General features: G+C 39.1%; 2 protein-coding genes across 2 annotated transcripts; both read right to left on the bottom strand.

The window, feature by feature from the left end:
• Nucleotides 1–751: 751 nt before the first annotated feature.
• kiss1rb (KISS1 receptor b) lies at nucleotides 752–6,147 on the bottom strand. Its single transcript, XM_061038518.1, has 6 exons — nucleotides 4,908–6,147; nucleotides 4,335–4,459; nucleotides 3,593–3,728; nucleotides 2,722–2,960; nucleotides 2,469–2,621; nucleotides 752–1,635 (listed from the first exon to the last, which is right to left on the bottom strand). The coding sequence occupies exons 1-6, from the start codon at nucleotides 5,125–5,127 to the stop codon at nucleotides 1,399–1,401; spliced, it is 1,110 nt and encodes a 369-aa protein (XP_060894501.1). The 5' UTR covers nucleotides 5,128–6,147; the 3' UTR covers nucleotides 752–1,398.
• Nucleotides 6,148–8,451: 2,304 nt separating this feature from the next.
• On the bottom strand, nucleotides 8,452–12,583 carry isca1 (iron-sulfur cluster assembly 1). Its single transcript, XM_061038520.1, has 4 exons — nucleotides 12,482–12,583; nucleotides 10,106–10,159; nucleotides 9,478–9,583; nucleotides 8,452–9,263 (listed from the first exon to the last, which is right to left on the bottom strand). Exons 1-4 carry the CDS (start codon nucleotides 12,560–12,562, stop codon nucleotides 9,115–9,117), a joined length of 390 nt encoding a protein of 129 aa, XP_060894503.1. The 5' UTR covers nucleotides 12,563–12,583; the 3' UTR covers nucleotides 8,452–9,114.
• Between the last annotated feature and the right edge of the window lie 162 nt (nucleotides 12,584–12,745).

The following is a 12,745-nucleotide window of genomic DNA, read 5'->3' on the forward strand; positions in this document are numbered from 1 at the left end:
TTACACAAAACCGCGTGTGCTCTGTAAAATCTTTAACTCATGTTAGAAAAACTTTTTTTTTTAATAAATGTATAGTGACAGTTGACTTTAGGGATCCAGTGCCGTGAGACAGACAGCCGGTTGCTTATCTGACACTGATTGTGTTGTAATATGGAAGATTCCTACATTTTTGGTATAACTCGAAGGCAGCATATCACTGAAATTCCCAGTCATCCATTTCATTGGCTGATCTCACGTGTCTGTTTCGTAAACTGCTGTGATTGGTGGATATGGACTCAGATCTGATCTGATTGGTTCCACGGTCATACTACTTAAACGGGAGCGCACAATCAGACGGAAACTTCTACACAAAGTGCCTTTGATTTTGTGTTTACGTCTTAGTAATAAATGTAGTATCGTAACGCTGTTCGTGCTAAATGTAACCCAGTGATTGTGTTACACGAATACTTGCTTCCTCTTACAAGAAATTTGAGAAATTAAGCATTACCTGTTGGTAATCATCACACACAGTTATTCATCAGTAGGCTAAATCAAACGTTGCATGGAGTTGAATTTCATAATCATGCGCACAAATTATACAATTAGATTACCTATATCTAAAAAAAGTACACATTACATCTTTAAATTACAAACTTCACAGAAAAAAAACCTTTGTGCATTTAAAGTCAGTCGTGATAAAATGATTTCCTATGTATTTTATTTAAAGCTGCAAAAAAAAATCAGAGAGAAAGATGCCACAATTTCCCATAACCCAACGTGACACCTTAAAACTATTTATTTTGCACATTTATCATCACAATTGATTGGCCTAAAGCCTAAAAGTCCATATGTTATGGATTAAAAAGTGCCATTCCTGCCAAATCATTTTCTGTGGATCTTTTAGCTATTAACCATTACAGATCAGTTGACAAATAAGTAAAAAGTGAGTCGTTGAGTGCTATGAAAAGACACAAAGTGGACACCATTGGACCAAAAACATTTAGTGATATATATTTTTTTTTAGCTGGTCAAAGAGGTTTTTTCTTTTTCACATTAAACAATAAAAGATGCAGTTGCTTATTTGCTTTAGCAAGAAAACCAGGAGCTCAAACATTTTTACATTCAGTGAACTGGTGCAGGTTAACAGAAAAAATGTGACAAAGATAATTGTGTTTGAGAAGCTTGTGGATGTCACAAGAGGCACCTGGCTGGTTTGTCCTTTGTAAGAGATCACATGATCCTCAGTGTGTGTGTGTGTGTGTGTGTGTGTGTGTGTGTGTGTGTGTGTGTGTGTGTGTGTGTGTGTGTGTGTTTATGTGTACCATGCACATACACTGGGTTTGACTCTCTCATCTCCAGAACAAACAGACTATAAATAAATGAACAATGTGCCCAGTGTCCAAATGCAGAGCGTGACCTTTAGGACTCGGATGAAAGAAAGTGCATCTCTGCTTCTCCTTTGGGTGCCTGGTGATCGATCTCTCCTCCGTCCTCTGTGTCCATGTTTCCCACCCTCACGCGTCCTCTTGAGCGCCACAGAAACACAGCGGGAAAGGCTTGCTTGAAGGCCTTTCTGAAGTTGTTTCCCATGAAGGCGTAAACCACAGGGTTGACGGAGGAGTTGGAGTAAGACATGCAGTGACCCCAAATCTTCAACTGTAGAAAAATGAAGACCTAGTCAGTATAAAGCAATGTTGTGTATCTAAGTTTATGAGAAATCGAGTTTTGTTTGTCGTTTTTAAATCACAATTCAACTAAACTCTGACCCCCAACACTGATCAAAGAATCAAAGGGCTCGCCATTTCAAAGCTTTTTTGTTGTTGCTTAATTTGTGAGCAAAAAAACGGTGCCATAGTTTCCAAATTCATCCAAACAGATTTGACATGATATTTGACCAGCTGTATAAGTTCTGTGATCACACCTTGACAGACATTTATGGTGAAAATAGAATAATACGTTTGCTGGAAAATACGGCAAACCATCATGGACCATCATTTATTTAAATAAAACAACAATCTGAAATATTTCAAGAGCTTGCTTAGACTTTTTGATTCACTTATGAGATGCTCCCTTATTTCCCCTCCTCAGTTTCCATCCTCTGTCATGTTGCCCACAAGAGGACACTTCCAGGACTGGAAAAGACCAAATCCACAAGTGCCCAAAACTGCAGTTCTATATCTGGCCACTTGAGGGTGTCTCCAAAAGTAAATAATTCTCAACAGATACCAAATTAAAACACCCTAGTTTACAGCAGAACTAAATATGTTTTAAAAAAAAAAGTTTTAGTCTGAATTAACTTGATTTTTGTAGCATGTGTTAAGTATATGGTATTGAATCAAGTAGGTGACATTTCCAGGGAGTGTTCAAGGTCCAAATATTTCAGAAAATGTTGGATTATCAGTGAATATCCGATCATGTACTTAAAGTCAGTTACACCCCTCCAACCAGCACAGTGGGTCTCATCTGATCAAACACTGAGAGTAGGTCACCTTGTATAAAACGTAGCTGCGGAGGCCAAAAGCTTGCAGGAGGATGCAGATCTGGATTGGCCCCCAGCAGATGAGGAACAGGGCCACCATCACCACCACCATCCTGGAGACCCTTGCCCTCACTGCTGCTGCTCGCTCTGCCTGAGCCTGCAGCTGGAGTAAGGTTACACTTTGTTATGTTCCATAAATTAAAGCTGCAACGATTTATCGAGTGGAAAAAGAAAGTGACAGCGACTCTTTTTCTTTCTCTTACTTGGTAGCTGCTGTCGATGGGATTGACGCTTGGCTGCCCCATGCGCTTCAACATGAAGGCATAGCAGGCGGTGATGGTGAGCAGGGGCAGCAGGTACACAGCGAGGAAGCTGTAGATGATGAAGGCTCTCTGGAGATGGGCGGAGGGGAAGACCTCACTGCAATAAGTCTGAGGACCGAACCAGTATCCGTCCTCCAGACGCTGGTACACAGCAACAGGGATGGACAGCAGCAAGGCTCCTGGAGAGGACAGGGGACAATACAGTCTGACTCTGAGCATTATGCTCTTATCTCACAGGATGTTGGGGGTTTGATATCTAACTTAAAACGTTTTAGGGTCAAATTCAGCAGGATAAGGGGGAAACATGGTGGTTGTTGGTTGCTATATGAATGTCCGAGCAAGATCCAGAGTCAATCTGTTAACAAAATTTAAGTCACATGACTCCAGCTAACTCACAGATGGTGACAATGATTAAAAGCAAATTCAAAACTAAGGCATTACAGTTTCTTCAAACAGTGAGGCAAAAAATACCCCCAAAAAGTTGGAGAGAAAAGACAGACAATTCTGAAATGTATTATTTCATCCTCTGTGCTAATGGGCTTGATAAAAAAATGAAGAGTATGTTCTGTTGAAATTAAGTAAAAACGATTGCCGTAAAGTGCAGAAAGAAAGGCTAGTTTGAGCATCTTATCTAAACAAATAAAGCACATTTTCAAAACCAGCAGCTTCAAGTTTCGAAGAGTTTCAAATAGTGATTCATGAAAGGAGGGATGTTGGAAAGTAAACAAAGGCAACATGTTGTTTTTCTCTGCTTTCATTGCCAGTTTGCAGATCAGGTTTCACATGAGTGTGTTGTGTATTTGTGTGTTACCTATCCAGATAGACACAGAGATGGCCAAAGCCATGCGTGGGGTTCTGTGTCGTAGTGACTGCAGGGGATAGAGGGTCACGTAGCAGCGATCCACACTCATGGCTGAAAGAGTGATACACGTCGCCTGAGCTGTCACCTGAAACACACACACACACACACATTTGTTTGTGAGTTACAGTTAGTCACTATTACACCTCTCTGATTTGTTTTGTCTGATATATTTGAAAAAAACAACTAAAGACCTGTAGTTTTATATGCCTTTACCACTCTGTGATTGTTATTTCTGTTTGAGATAACTTTCTGTTAAATTCAGTTTGATGGGAGAAATCACTGCAGTGCACAATTCTGCTGACTGATTATGTTGTAATCCTGCCTCACTGTATTGAATATGCATACGCTACACTCTGTGTACCTATAGCAAACTTGCAGAGGAAGGGTTAGGGTTAGGTTAATACCAGAGGCATTCAATAACTGGTAATTAAAAATAATGGGGGGGGGGGGGTTAACTTCTGTTCATACTGTGATCATGCTCGTTATGCCAACATTATTGATATCAGATCGGAAACTAGAAGTAGTTGTTTTAAATTTTGAACACTTGGTGTCTGTATTATTTTGCTTTTTTTTGCATTATTTTGGTGTTTTGATTATTTTGGTAGCTGATAGTTATAGTAGTTATTCTGCTCATAGCATGATACTCATATTGTTACAATTACATGGTGTGTGTGTGTGTGTGTCCACTTACTTGCTGAAGGTAGTTCACCAGTCGGCACATAAACTCCCCAAAGATCCAGCTGGGCAGCGGGTACAGGGTGGCAGTGAAGGGCACACAGCAGACCAGGAACAAAATATCAGTCGTAGCCAAATTCACTGAAAGTGGATGTGAGGTGAAGAATCAGGTAAAAGAGAAAATAGACCCTGAATGGCTGCATTAGTACCAATTATATTGATGACCAACTTGAATTGACTTTGTAAATATTTTCTCATAAAGGAATGCTATCAGCAGCTTTGTTAAACCTCAACGATACATTCAAAGCTTTTTGTTCAGTACCCTTAAATGTTAAAAAAACATTGTTTTTTTAATTTAAACACAGGGTTGCTGTTATTGTATTCAATATCTGTCTTGCAGATAGAATCCCCTCATCTAAGTTTTACTTTAAAAAGTCACAATGTCCTCAATAATCTATTTTCTGGACCCCTTAAAATCCAGTTTTTAGCATCCCATTTCCAACGTTACTAATCTGTGTGGCTAAAAAAAAAACAATTTTTCTCACACACTGAAAAAGATACAACTGAACCTAAGAGATGTAAATGTTACCTATGTAAAAGTTGGTGACGGTCTTCATCTGCTGGTGTTTGGTGACCACATGGATGACCAGAGAGTTCCCGACCAGGCCGACCAGCATGATGAGGCCGAAGAAAGTGGGGACCAGCCAGGCATCGACTAACACCGGTGGCCCCTGGCCCCCGAGAACGGTGGACTTGTTGCATAAAGAGCCACAGTCTGGACCAAGATCAGCTGCTGATTCCATGATCATCACCACAAATCAAAGCTGGAAACATACGGTTGTAATAGTAGTACAAAGAAGTTGTAACTCAGCTAATTTCATTGCAGTCTTTTTCTAATAAAAGATCTGAAGAAACATTTTTAAATTTTTGAATATGTGCATAATTTAACATTTTCTATCAAGTATTTTATTGCAGCCTTTGTTCTTTGATACATAAAGGACAACTCAAGACTGAAAAGTAACAGAAAAGCTAATACCTGTATAAAAAGCTTCTCCTACCTGTGTTGTGCTCTTTGCTTTGTAAAGTAGAGTTTAAAAGGTATAGTCCCTGTTGATCAGCGACCAGCAACTGTTCTGTTCTCTGCAGGTCTGAGATGAAAGCACAGTTATAGACCACCATTACTGGGGATGGTGGGGGCATAGTGAGGTGAGGGGACAGTGGTTGGTTTGCTTTTTGAAATGGTGAGAGAGAGAGAGAGTGAAAGGGTAGGAGCCTTAAAACAAAATCTTCTTCATCACATGTAATTACAGAGGGCTGTTTGCCCTGCAAAAATGACTGCAGGTAGTTCTTTATAATGAAACATCTATAAAGACGTTTCAGCCAATTTAAGCCTCAGCTAAAACTGCAGATAAGTGTAAGTACAGCTGAGACATGTCTGAAAGAACAAAGCTGAGCAGAGTCTGACATTTAGCCAAACAGATGTAAAGAAAAAAAAGTTTACTATTTCATCAGCCATGGCTTGAACAAGGAACTCATACTAACTGATACCTTACATACACAAAATAAATGAACCGTGCAGACAGCTGGGGGTCATGGTGACAGTACAGCTTGATCTCTCGTCCCCTTCAGCACGACAGTTTTAAACTGTCATTACATCCATCATGGCATAGGCTGAGTGGCACAAAGTGACTCATCTTCACAATAGCACAGTATGTCAAGATGAGGCGTTTGGGGAATAGGTGACGCTAGAAATAAAAAAAAAGGATGACTGTTTGTGCAACAGACAATTTAATGATATTTTAGCATGACTGAGATATTTATTTATTTTTTGAAGATTTATTTTGGGGCTTTTTTTTTTACCTTTATTTAGGTAGTTCTGTGGATAGGAAATCAGAAGAGCGAGTGGAGAACGGCATGTGAGAAAGTAGCCACTGATCAGACTTGATTCGGGCCGCAGATTGGAGGACTGTATCTTGAGCCTGAGGGTTATATCGCTGTTATATACATTTGACCAGAATTAAAATAGAAAACAAGAGATTAAAAACATACTCCTGTGCTCTTACTCTTTTGTCGGTGTCCATGTCTCATTTTATTTACATTTATTTGTGTGCTTTAATTTCTTATGCAGCGAGTTTAAGAGTGTGTTCTGTGATTCAGAAGTACCAGCTTAGTCACATGAACTGTAATGCTGTAATGTTCATTTACAGCATTCAAAGCATCTGGCTTAGGCTGAGTGATACACATGGTGAAAAGTCTCAGTGACGTTGTAGACTCTTGTCCAATCAGAATACTCCGTTTGGAACTATCTGTTGTATAATTTTAGATAACACGGCTTGGTTTAAAAGATAACAAATAAGGAGAGAAATAAGAGATCTGTTTTTTTGATGTAAGGACTGATTGTTTATTCACTATTTTTTGGGATCTGCCGACACTCACTGGACTTGTGTTTGGTCCAAGTCTGCACACCCAACATGTATGGATATATGTAATGTTTCTGAAGCCGATCTTGAATAGAGGAAACAGACTCTGAGGAGGGCAGCATATTGGACTTCTTAACCAGGTGTGCAAGGAAGACAGTATTTGAGGATGGACAGGATGCGGGATCAGGTAGAGAGGCAGGAACACGTTCTCTCAGGCGATCCAACCTCTGGGACTCGGACAACTGGCTGATGTTAACAGAAAGCATGGCTCGAGATCTAAAAGCCCCACGTTTGTTCTTTAAGGTGGAGAGGGTGGCAGAGATGTTTCGAGGGTCAATTTGTGGAACATCAGAAGGATGTCGTTTCCTCTCAGCCAAAGCCTTCAATAACTCGGAAATCTGAGAGAGGCAGCAGAGACAGAAAGCTGAGGGGGAGATTACTGACAACTAATGCAAGGATGAAATACTACGAGACATTGTTCCAAGGATTCATAAATGATGACATAAGCAGTTCAAGTGCCAGTTGAGAGGGTTTTTCAGCAAACAAGTGGCCTGAGTCTGCACAGCATACACAGTAAAAATAATATCAAATGGAGCTGAATCTAATTCAGATAAGTACTTATACAGGGAGAAACGTATTAGCTCTACAGGCAAAACATCAACATTCAAGTCAGCAGCGCTCCTTCTGAAATGCATCCATTTTGGATTATAAAGGTAACTCTAACCACTACAATCCATGTCATGTTGGGCCTATTAACATTTTTAAAATTATAAAAGGAACAAATAATGTGTGGTGTTAAAGAGCTGCAAATATTGGCCAACCCACTGAGAATCACCAGCTAACTAATCAATTATCCCCAACAAAGATTTTCAGCCTCTTGGCTCTTTTCCCCAAATACTTCCTTACTTTGGAAATGTTCCTTTGTTGCTACAATAGGTGGTATTTTTTATTGTGTATTATATATTTTTTCCAAGTCCAAAAGTGCTATAACAAAAATAATTTTCACTTTTCCGCCTTTGTCTCGAGGATTACAGACTGCAACATTCAAAAAATGGTTCGTCAAATTTAAATGTTTTCCCAAGACCCATGACAATGGTAAGTAAGTAAATCTAACAATAACTTTGAATATCTTTTTTAGCTACCTTAAGCCCATAAGACTCTCTGCTGTCAGAACCTCCATCCTTGTTGTTTTCATCTTCCATGACCCCAAAGCACCTCAAAGGAATCAAGCAAAACACCCATTGTTACTTCAGTAATGTCAAAATCCTAAAAACAAAACACATCATTAAAATTAAACTTTCAAAATGGCCACACCTCCTTCCACCTCTTCCTGAGTACAAACAAATCAACCAAAAACAGCTGATGACAGGCTATCAGCTTGCCTCTGGCTGATTTAACAGTGACACATGAAAACATCTTGTGATCACCATGACAACTGAAGTAATTTTCCAAACGACAACAGGTCAAAGTCTGTCATGTCAAACTGCTTATTGTTAAACAGCCACCGGGGTGCTGATGGCCTAGTGGTTAGGTTGCACCCCATGTATGGAGGCTATGGTCCTCTTAGCGGGCAGCCAGGGTTTGAGTCCGGCTTGTGGCTTCTTTCCCCGCATGCCATTCCCCACTCTCTCTCTCTCCCTGGTTTCCTACTCTACCCACTGTCCAACCCAAAACTAAATCTTAAAAAAAAAAAAAAAACATCCAAACAATGAATATTATTTGTCTATTTATTATCTCATATGTACATGGACATATTGCACAGTAACAGATTTTAAGAGCACGCAGTCAATCATACAAAGATCTGGCTTTGACCAAGCAAAATAGGAGCCAACATAAACTTCTCGTACTCTTATGTGAGGGATACATGTCTGTTGCATTTCGGGTTTTTTTTGTGCGCTTCTGTGGTTCAAGGTAGATTTACATTCTTCATATTTACACACAAAGATAAATATATACTTTACAAACTAAGGAAGCAAGACACTCAAACTCTTCCATTTTAGACACTGCTGAAACATAACTGGATGATAGTATATACTGTCTAGTAGCTGATCAGTCACTTCCGCCTGCATTCAAGTCATTGTGAAACCTGACCAAACTTCTGAAAATGATGTTCATAAATACTGTAGGCAGCTAGCATCTACATTGTAAAATCATGGCAATACACTGACTGTATTTAACCTTCCTCTAAGCACATAGATATTTGATTTTAACCAGTGTGTGTGTATGTATAAACTAGTGGTCCAAGGAAAAGCAGTGGCAGAAAAACAGGCACATCCACATCTCAAAGATTTCCTCATATCTGCCTTTCTCAGTCTTTATAGATGTGACGGGGTCTGTAGCAGGGCGGGTGCAGGGAGAACACAGGTTCCATGACGCTCAGATGTTGAAGCTTTCTCCACAGCCACATGTGCCCTTAATGTTTGGATTGTTGAAAACAAATTCACTTGACAGCTTCGACTCCACAAAGTCCATCTCTGTTCCCAGAAGGGTGAGCTGAGCCTTTTTCGCGATAAAAACCCTCACACCTGCAACAGAGTCAAGGTAGAGCTGTCACTGCTTAACAGTTCCAACTGGCATCAATACGCAATTTAGGTTTCGATAAATGTTGTTCACAGTACAACAGACTTATGAACTACTTTGACTATACAGAAGAATGTTTCATTAGTCATAATGAAGAACATTTAAGAGTTTAAAAGTCAACTAGGGTAAAGAAGAATACAACATTGAGCCATAGTTTACCATCCTGCAGTACTTCCTCATCAGATTTCTCTATGTCCTTGGTGTAGTCCAGTGTGTAAGTCAGTCCATTACAGCCACGTGTTCTCACTCCTACTTTAAGACCAATCTGGAAAAATGCCACACAGTCATGATCATACAGGGAAATCTCAGTCAAATTTGACTGAAATCGTGGCTCCAATCATTCAGGGAGCAGGGACCCGGCTGATCTACTATATGATTGGCTGGTTGCAAAGAGTGCAGCTGACAACTTTTCAACTCAAGGTGCTCAGAGTGCTCAAAATTGGAGTGCTCGGGGGGGAAAAAAAGACACTGGGTGCTGTGCTTTTTTTCAGGCGACCTCCTGCTGCTTCAAATGCTCTGACATTCATTTGGAACATAATAAAAAAAAAAAAAGCTGGCACTCAGAAAAAACACCAGGTGGACACAGGCGGCACCAAGAGGTTGAAATAGTTAACTTTTTTTTTTAACAACCAAAAGCGGATGATACATTCAACCAAGACAGAACACGTTATTGAAATTTAAGAATGTAAACAAAACAGCACCCTGATGTAAACACAAAAGCTGTATAAAGGAAGCCTGTGCTTCATAAGCTCATGTTATAGTAAATGTTTTTTCATCCATCACTTACATACTCCGGCTTGTCCTGCAACAAGATTCGGATCTTATTCACAGCTGACGGAGTCTGAATAAAAAGAACAGAAGAAAAAAGGTTACTAAATAGACAAATAAATTATATTATACACACAGACTGCAAGTGGAAGCAACAACAAGTACCTACAACAACAAGTACCTACAGTATAATCATGAAGTAACCATCCCCCCTGTCACTCCAGCTGTTAGCACATTCAAGTGGAGACCTTAAGGAAACTGAGGTTCACTACATCAGCTACATTCTGCTGATCTCTTAAAGCTGATGTGTATCTGTGTGCGCAACTTTGCTGTTGATGCCAAGTGAATTAGACATCGTAGCTGTGTCACAGCCTAGATTCATTTCACAAAAAAAAACTGTCAAACAAGTGCGATGGTAACTCACACAACTCAACTCAAGTCCTAACCCCTTTAGTTAACAGTAATACACTTGTTTTCAGCTGGACTAAAAATTGTATTTCTCTATTTAACGTAACTTATAAAAAGGGAAGAGGCTAAGTGCACTAATTATACATCCTATTATAAGTTAGAATAAGTTATTCTATTATGTGTAATGCATAACTTTGGAAGCATTGACATTCAGTCTCTTCTTAAAACACACTTTTATAGTCTAGCCTTCCTGTGATCCGTTTTTATTATTATGTTTTATTAATGTGTTTTATGTTTTACTGTTGTTTTATTGATGGAGATGTCTGACCTATGATTAACACTTCATGATTCTGTTGTTTTATCCTGTAAAGCACTAAAACTTGTTTTGGAAAGGTGCTATATAAATATGTATTATTATTATTATATAAGTGTATTATTATTATTATTTTTTTTATATAAGTGTATTATTATTATTATATAAGTGTATTATTATTATTATTAGTATATGCTCTTAGTCTCTGACAGGTAAATAAAATAACTTAAGAAAACCTCTCATGACACACTATCTACAGCTGCCTCTGTGTTGAGGGACATCCCATTACTTAACAAATAATTTAGCAAGTTACCTTTATCAGCTCTGAACACCATACACCCACATTATCTTGTAACAGCACTGTAAGCAAACTGCAACAGGCTGATATCCACCATCAGACGTTCAACCTCACAAGGTTTTGATCACACCCTTAATTTAAAAAAAAAAAACCATGGCCCTGCAGTGACAGTTGGCTACAATAATGAGAGTCAAAGTAAATCACATTGAGTAGTTTTCAAATTCTATTTCATCATTTTCTTCCTAGTATGCTTATGCTATGGGACAGCTACATTAAGGACTGAACGCTGAATTAATTGCGGAACTGAAAGGGTGGAATTAAAAAAAAAATGTTGGAGGTCAACAAAATAAATGATGTCATAGCAAAGTATGGGATTTAACTGAAAGGGAAAATCAACTTAAGAGTAATTTAGTGAGGTGTTTGGATACTACAAGCCTTCATAATAGTCAACTGGTCTTAAACTGGGATGAGATCATGTAAAAGTGACTATATAAGAACTATACTGATCCATCGCATCTTTGTTCTTCTATGTTTTTCTACTCATGTAATTAATTTGTCATAGGATGACACTGTATGGATCAGGGATGGGCAACTTTGGTCACAGCAAGGGGCCACATTAATTTAATTATCACTGCCAGAGGGCCAAATTGTAGTATACAAAAAAACGATTACAGTCAATTATGTCTCATATTTAACTCAACATATACCAGTGATCAAATATTATTATGGACATATTTCTGGTTTTCATGATTTCATGGCAGATTTCGTCATGTTTTCTTCATGTTTCCAGTTAATTGATGTGTAAAAATTGACCTGAGGGCCACCTTGAGGGTTGATTGTGGCCAACACTATTAATGACGTCACAGAGATGCACTGTGTATGTCAGTCAGGTGGTGACAAATGATTACTTTCTTAACTTTAAAAAATAAGGAAATGAACACGTCAATGTCTGATGTGGAGAAAAGTTGTAAAGGGAGTTTTTAATGTATTGTAGGACACACAACAATGTTTTCTTATTGTTGTACAGCTTGATTAATGCGCTGTGTTGTGGTTATGAAACAAGGCGGATTAAGCAGGATCATTACGTTCCTACGACCGAGCATTACACTTATATAACCAATCGTGTGTTGTTACCAATCAAATGCAAGATCGTCTAAAAGGGTATGTTTACAACGGGATGGCAAAGTATAAAGCAGAAGTCGTTGTACTGCGTTGAAGTCGCAGATGGTTAGCTACCGAAGCTAATTTTGGATCACGTAACGTTTAGGCTACATAACGGAAGTCGCAGTTAAACGTAATAAACTCTGGGTGATTGCACACTTAACGATCAAGTGGTTCTTTTTTACACGAGTTTACCACCAAAGGTTAACACTTACCAGGGTCAATGCGGCTCTTGTGGGCAATATCTTTCTTTTGCTGACCGCTCGGACGGTCGCTCGCACCATGGAGGCAGACATGTTTCTACTGTTAAAATCACAACATTGAACTGCGCAAGCGCCTAAAAAAAATGGTAACCGCCCTAAATAAAAAGACCAGTCAATGATTGGCTAATATCATGACGGATAGGGGCAGGAGCCAATGGGCTTACAGATAAAAGGTCTGCGCAGATGGAAACAAGCTTCTTTTGCGTAACCTACTTG

This window comes from Labrus mixtus, chromosome 5 (assembly GCF_963584025.1).
Source record: "Labrus mixtus chromosome 5, fLabMix1.1, whole genome shotgun sequence".
Taxonomy (NCBI): Eukaryota; Metazoa; Chordata; class Actinopteri; order Labriformes; family Labridae; genus Labrus; species Labrus mixtus.

Excerpts from the sequence above, each read along its gene's own strand:
- isca1 (XM_061038520.1), bottom strand. The coding sequence starts at position 12,562 with ATGTCTGCCTCCATGGTGCGAGCGACCGTCCGAGCGGTCAGCAAAAGA. Across the intron at positions 10,160-12,481 it reads CAAGAGCCGCATTGACCCTG|ACTCCGTCAGCTGTGAATAA; the intron begins GTAAGTGTTAAC and ends CTTTTTATTCAG. Across the intron at positions 9,584-10,105 it reads TGCAGGACAAGCCGGAGTAT|ATTGGTCTTAAAGTAGGAGT; the intron begins GTAAGTGATGGA and ends GCATTTTTCCAG.
- kiss1rb (XM_061038518.1), bottom strand. The coding sequence starts at position 5,127 with ATGATCATGGAATCAGCAGCTGATCTTGGTCCAGACTGTGGCTCTTTA. Across the intron at positions 4,460-4,907 it reads CGTCACCAACTTTTACATAG|TGAATTTGGCTACGACTGAT; the intron begins GTAACATTTACA and ends ATCCACTTTCAG. Across the intron at positions 1,636-2,468 it reads GCAGCTACGTTTTATACAAG|TTGAAGATTTGGGGTCACTG; the intron begins GTGACCTACTCT and ends ATTTTTCTACAG.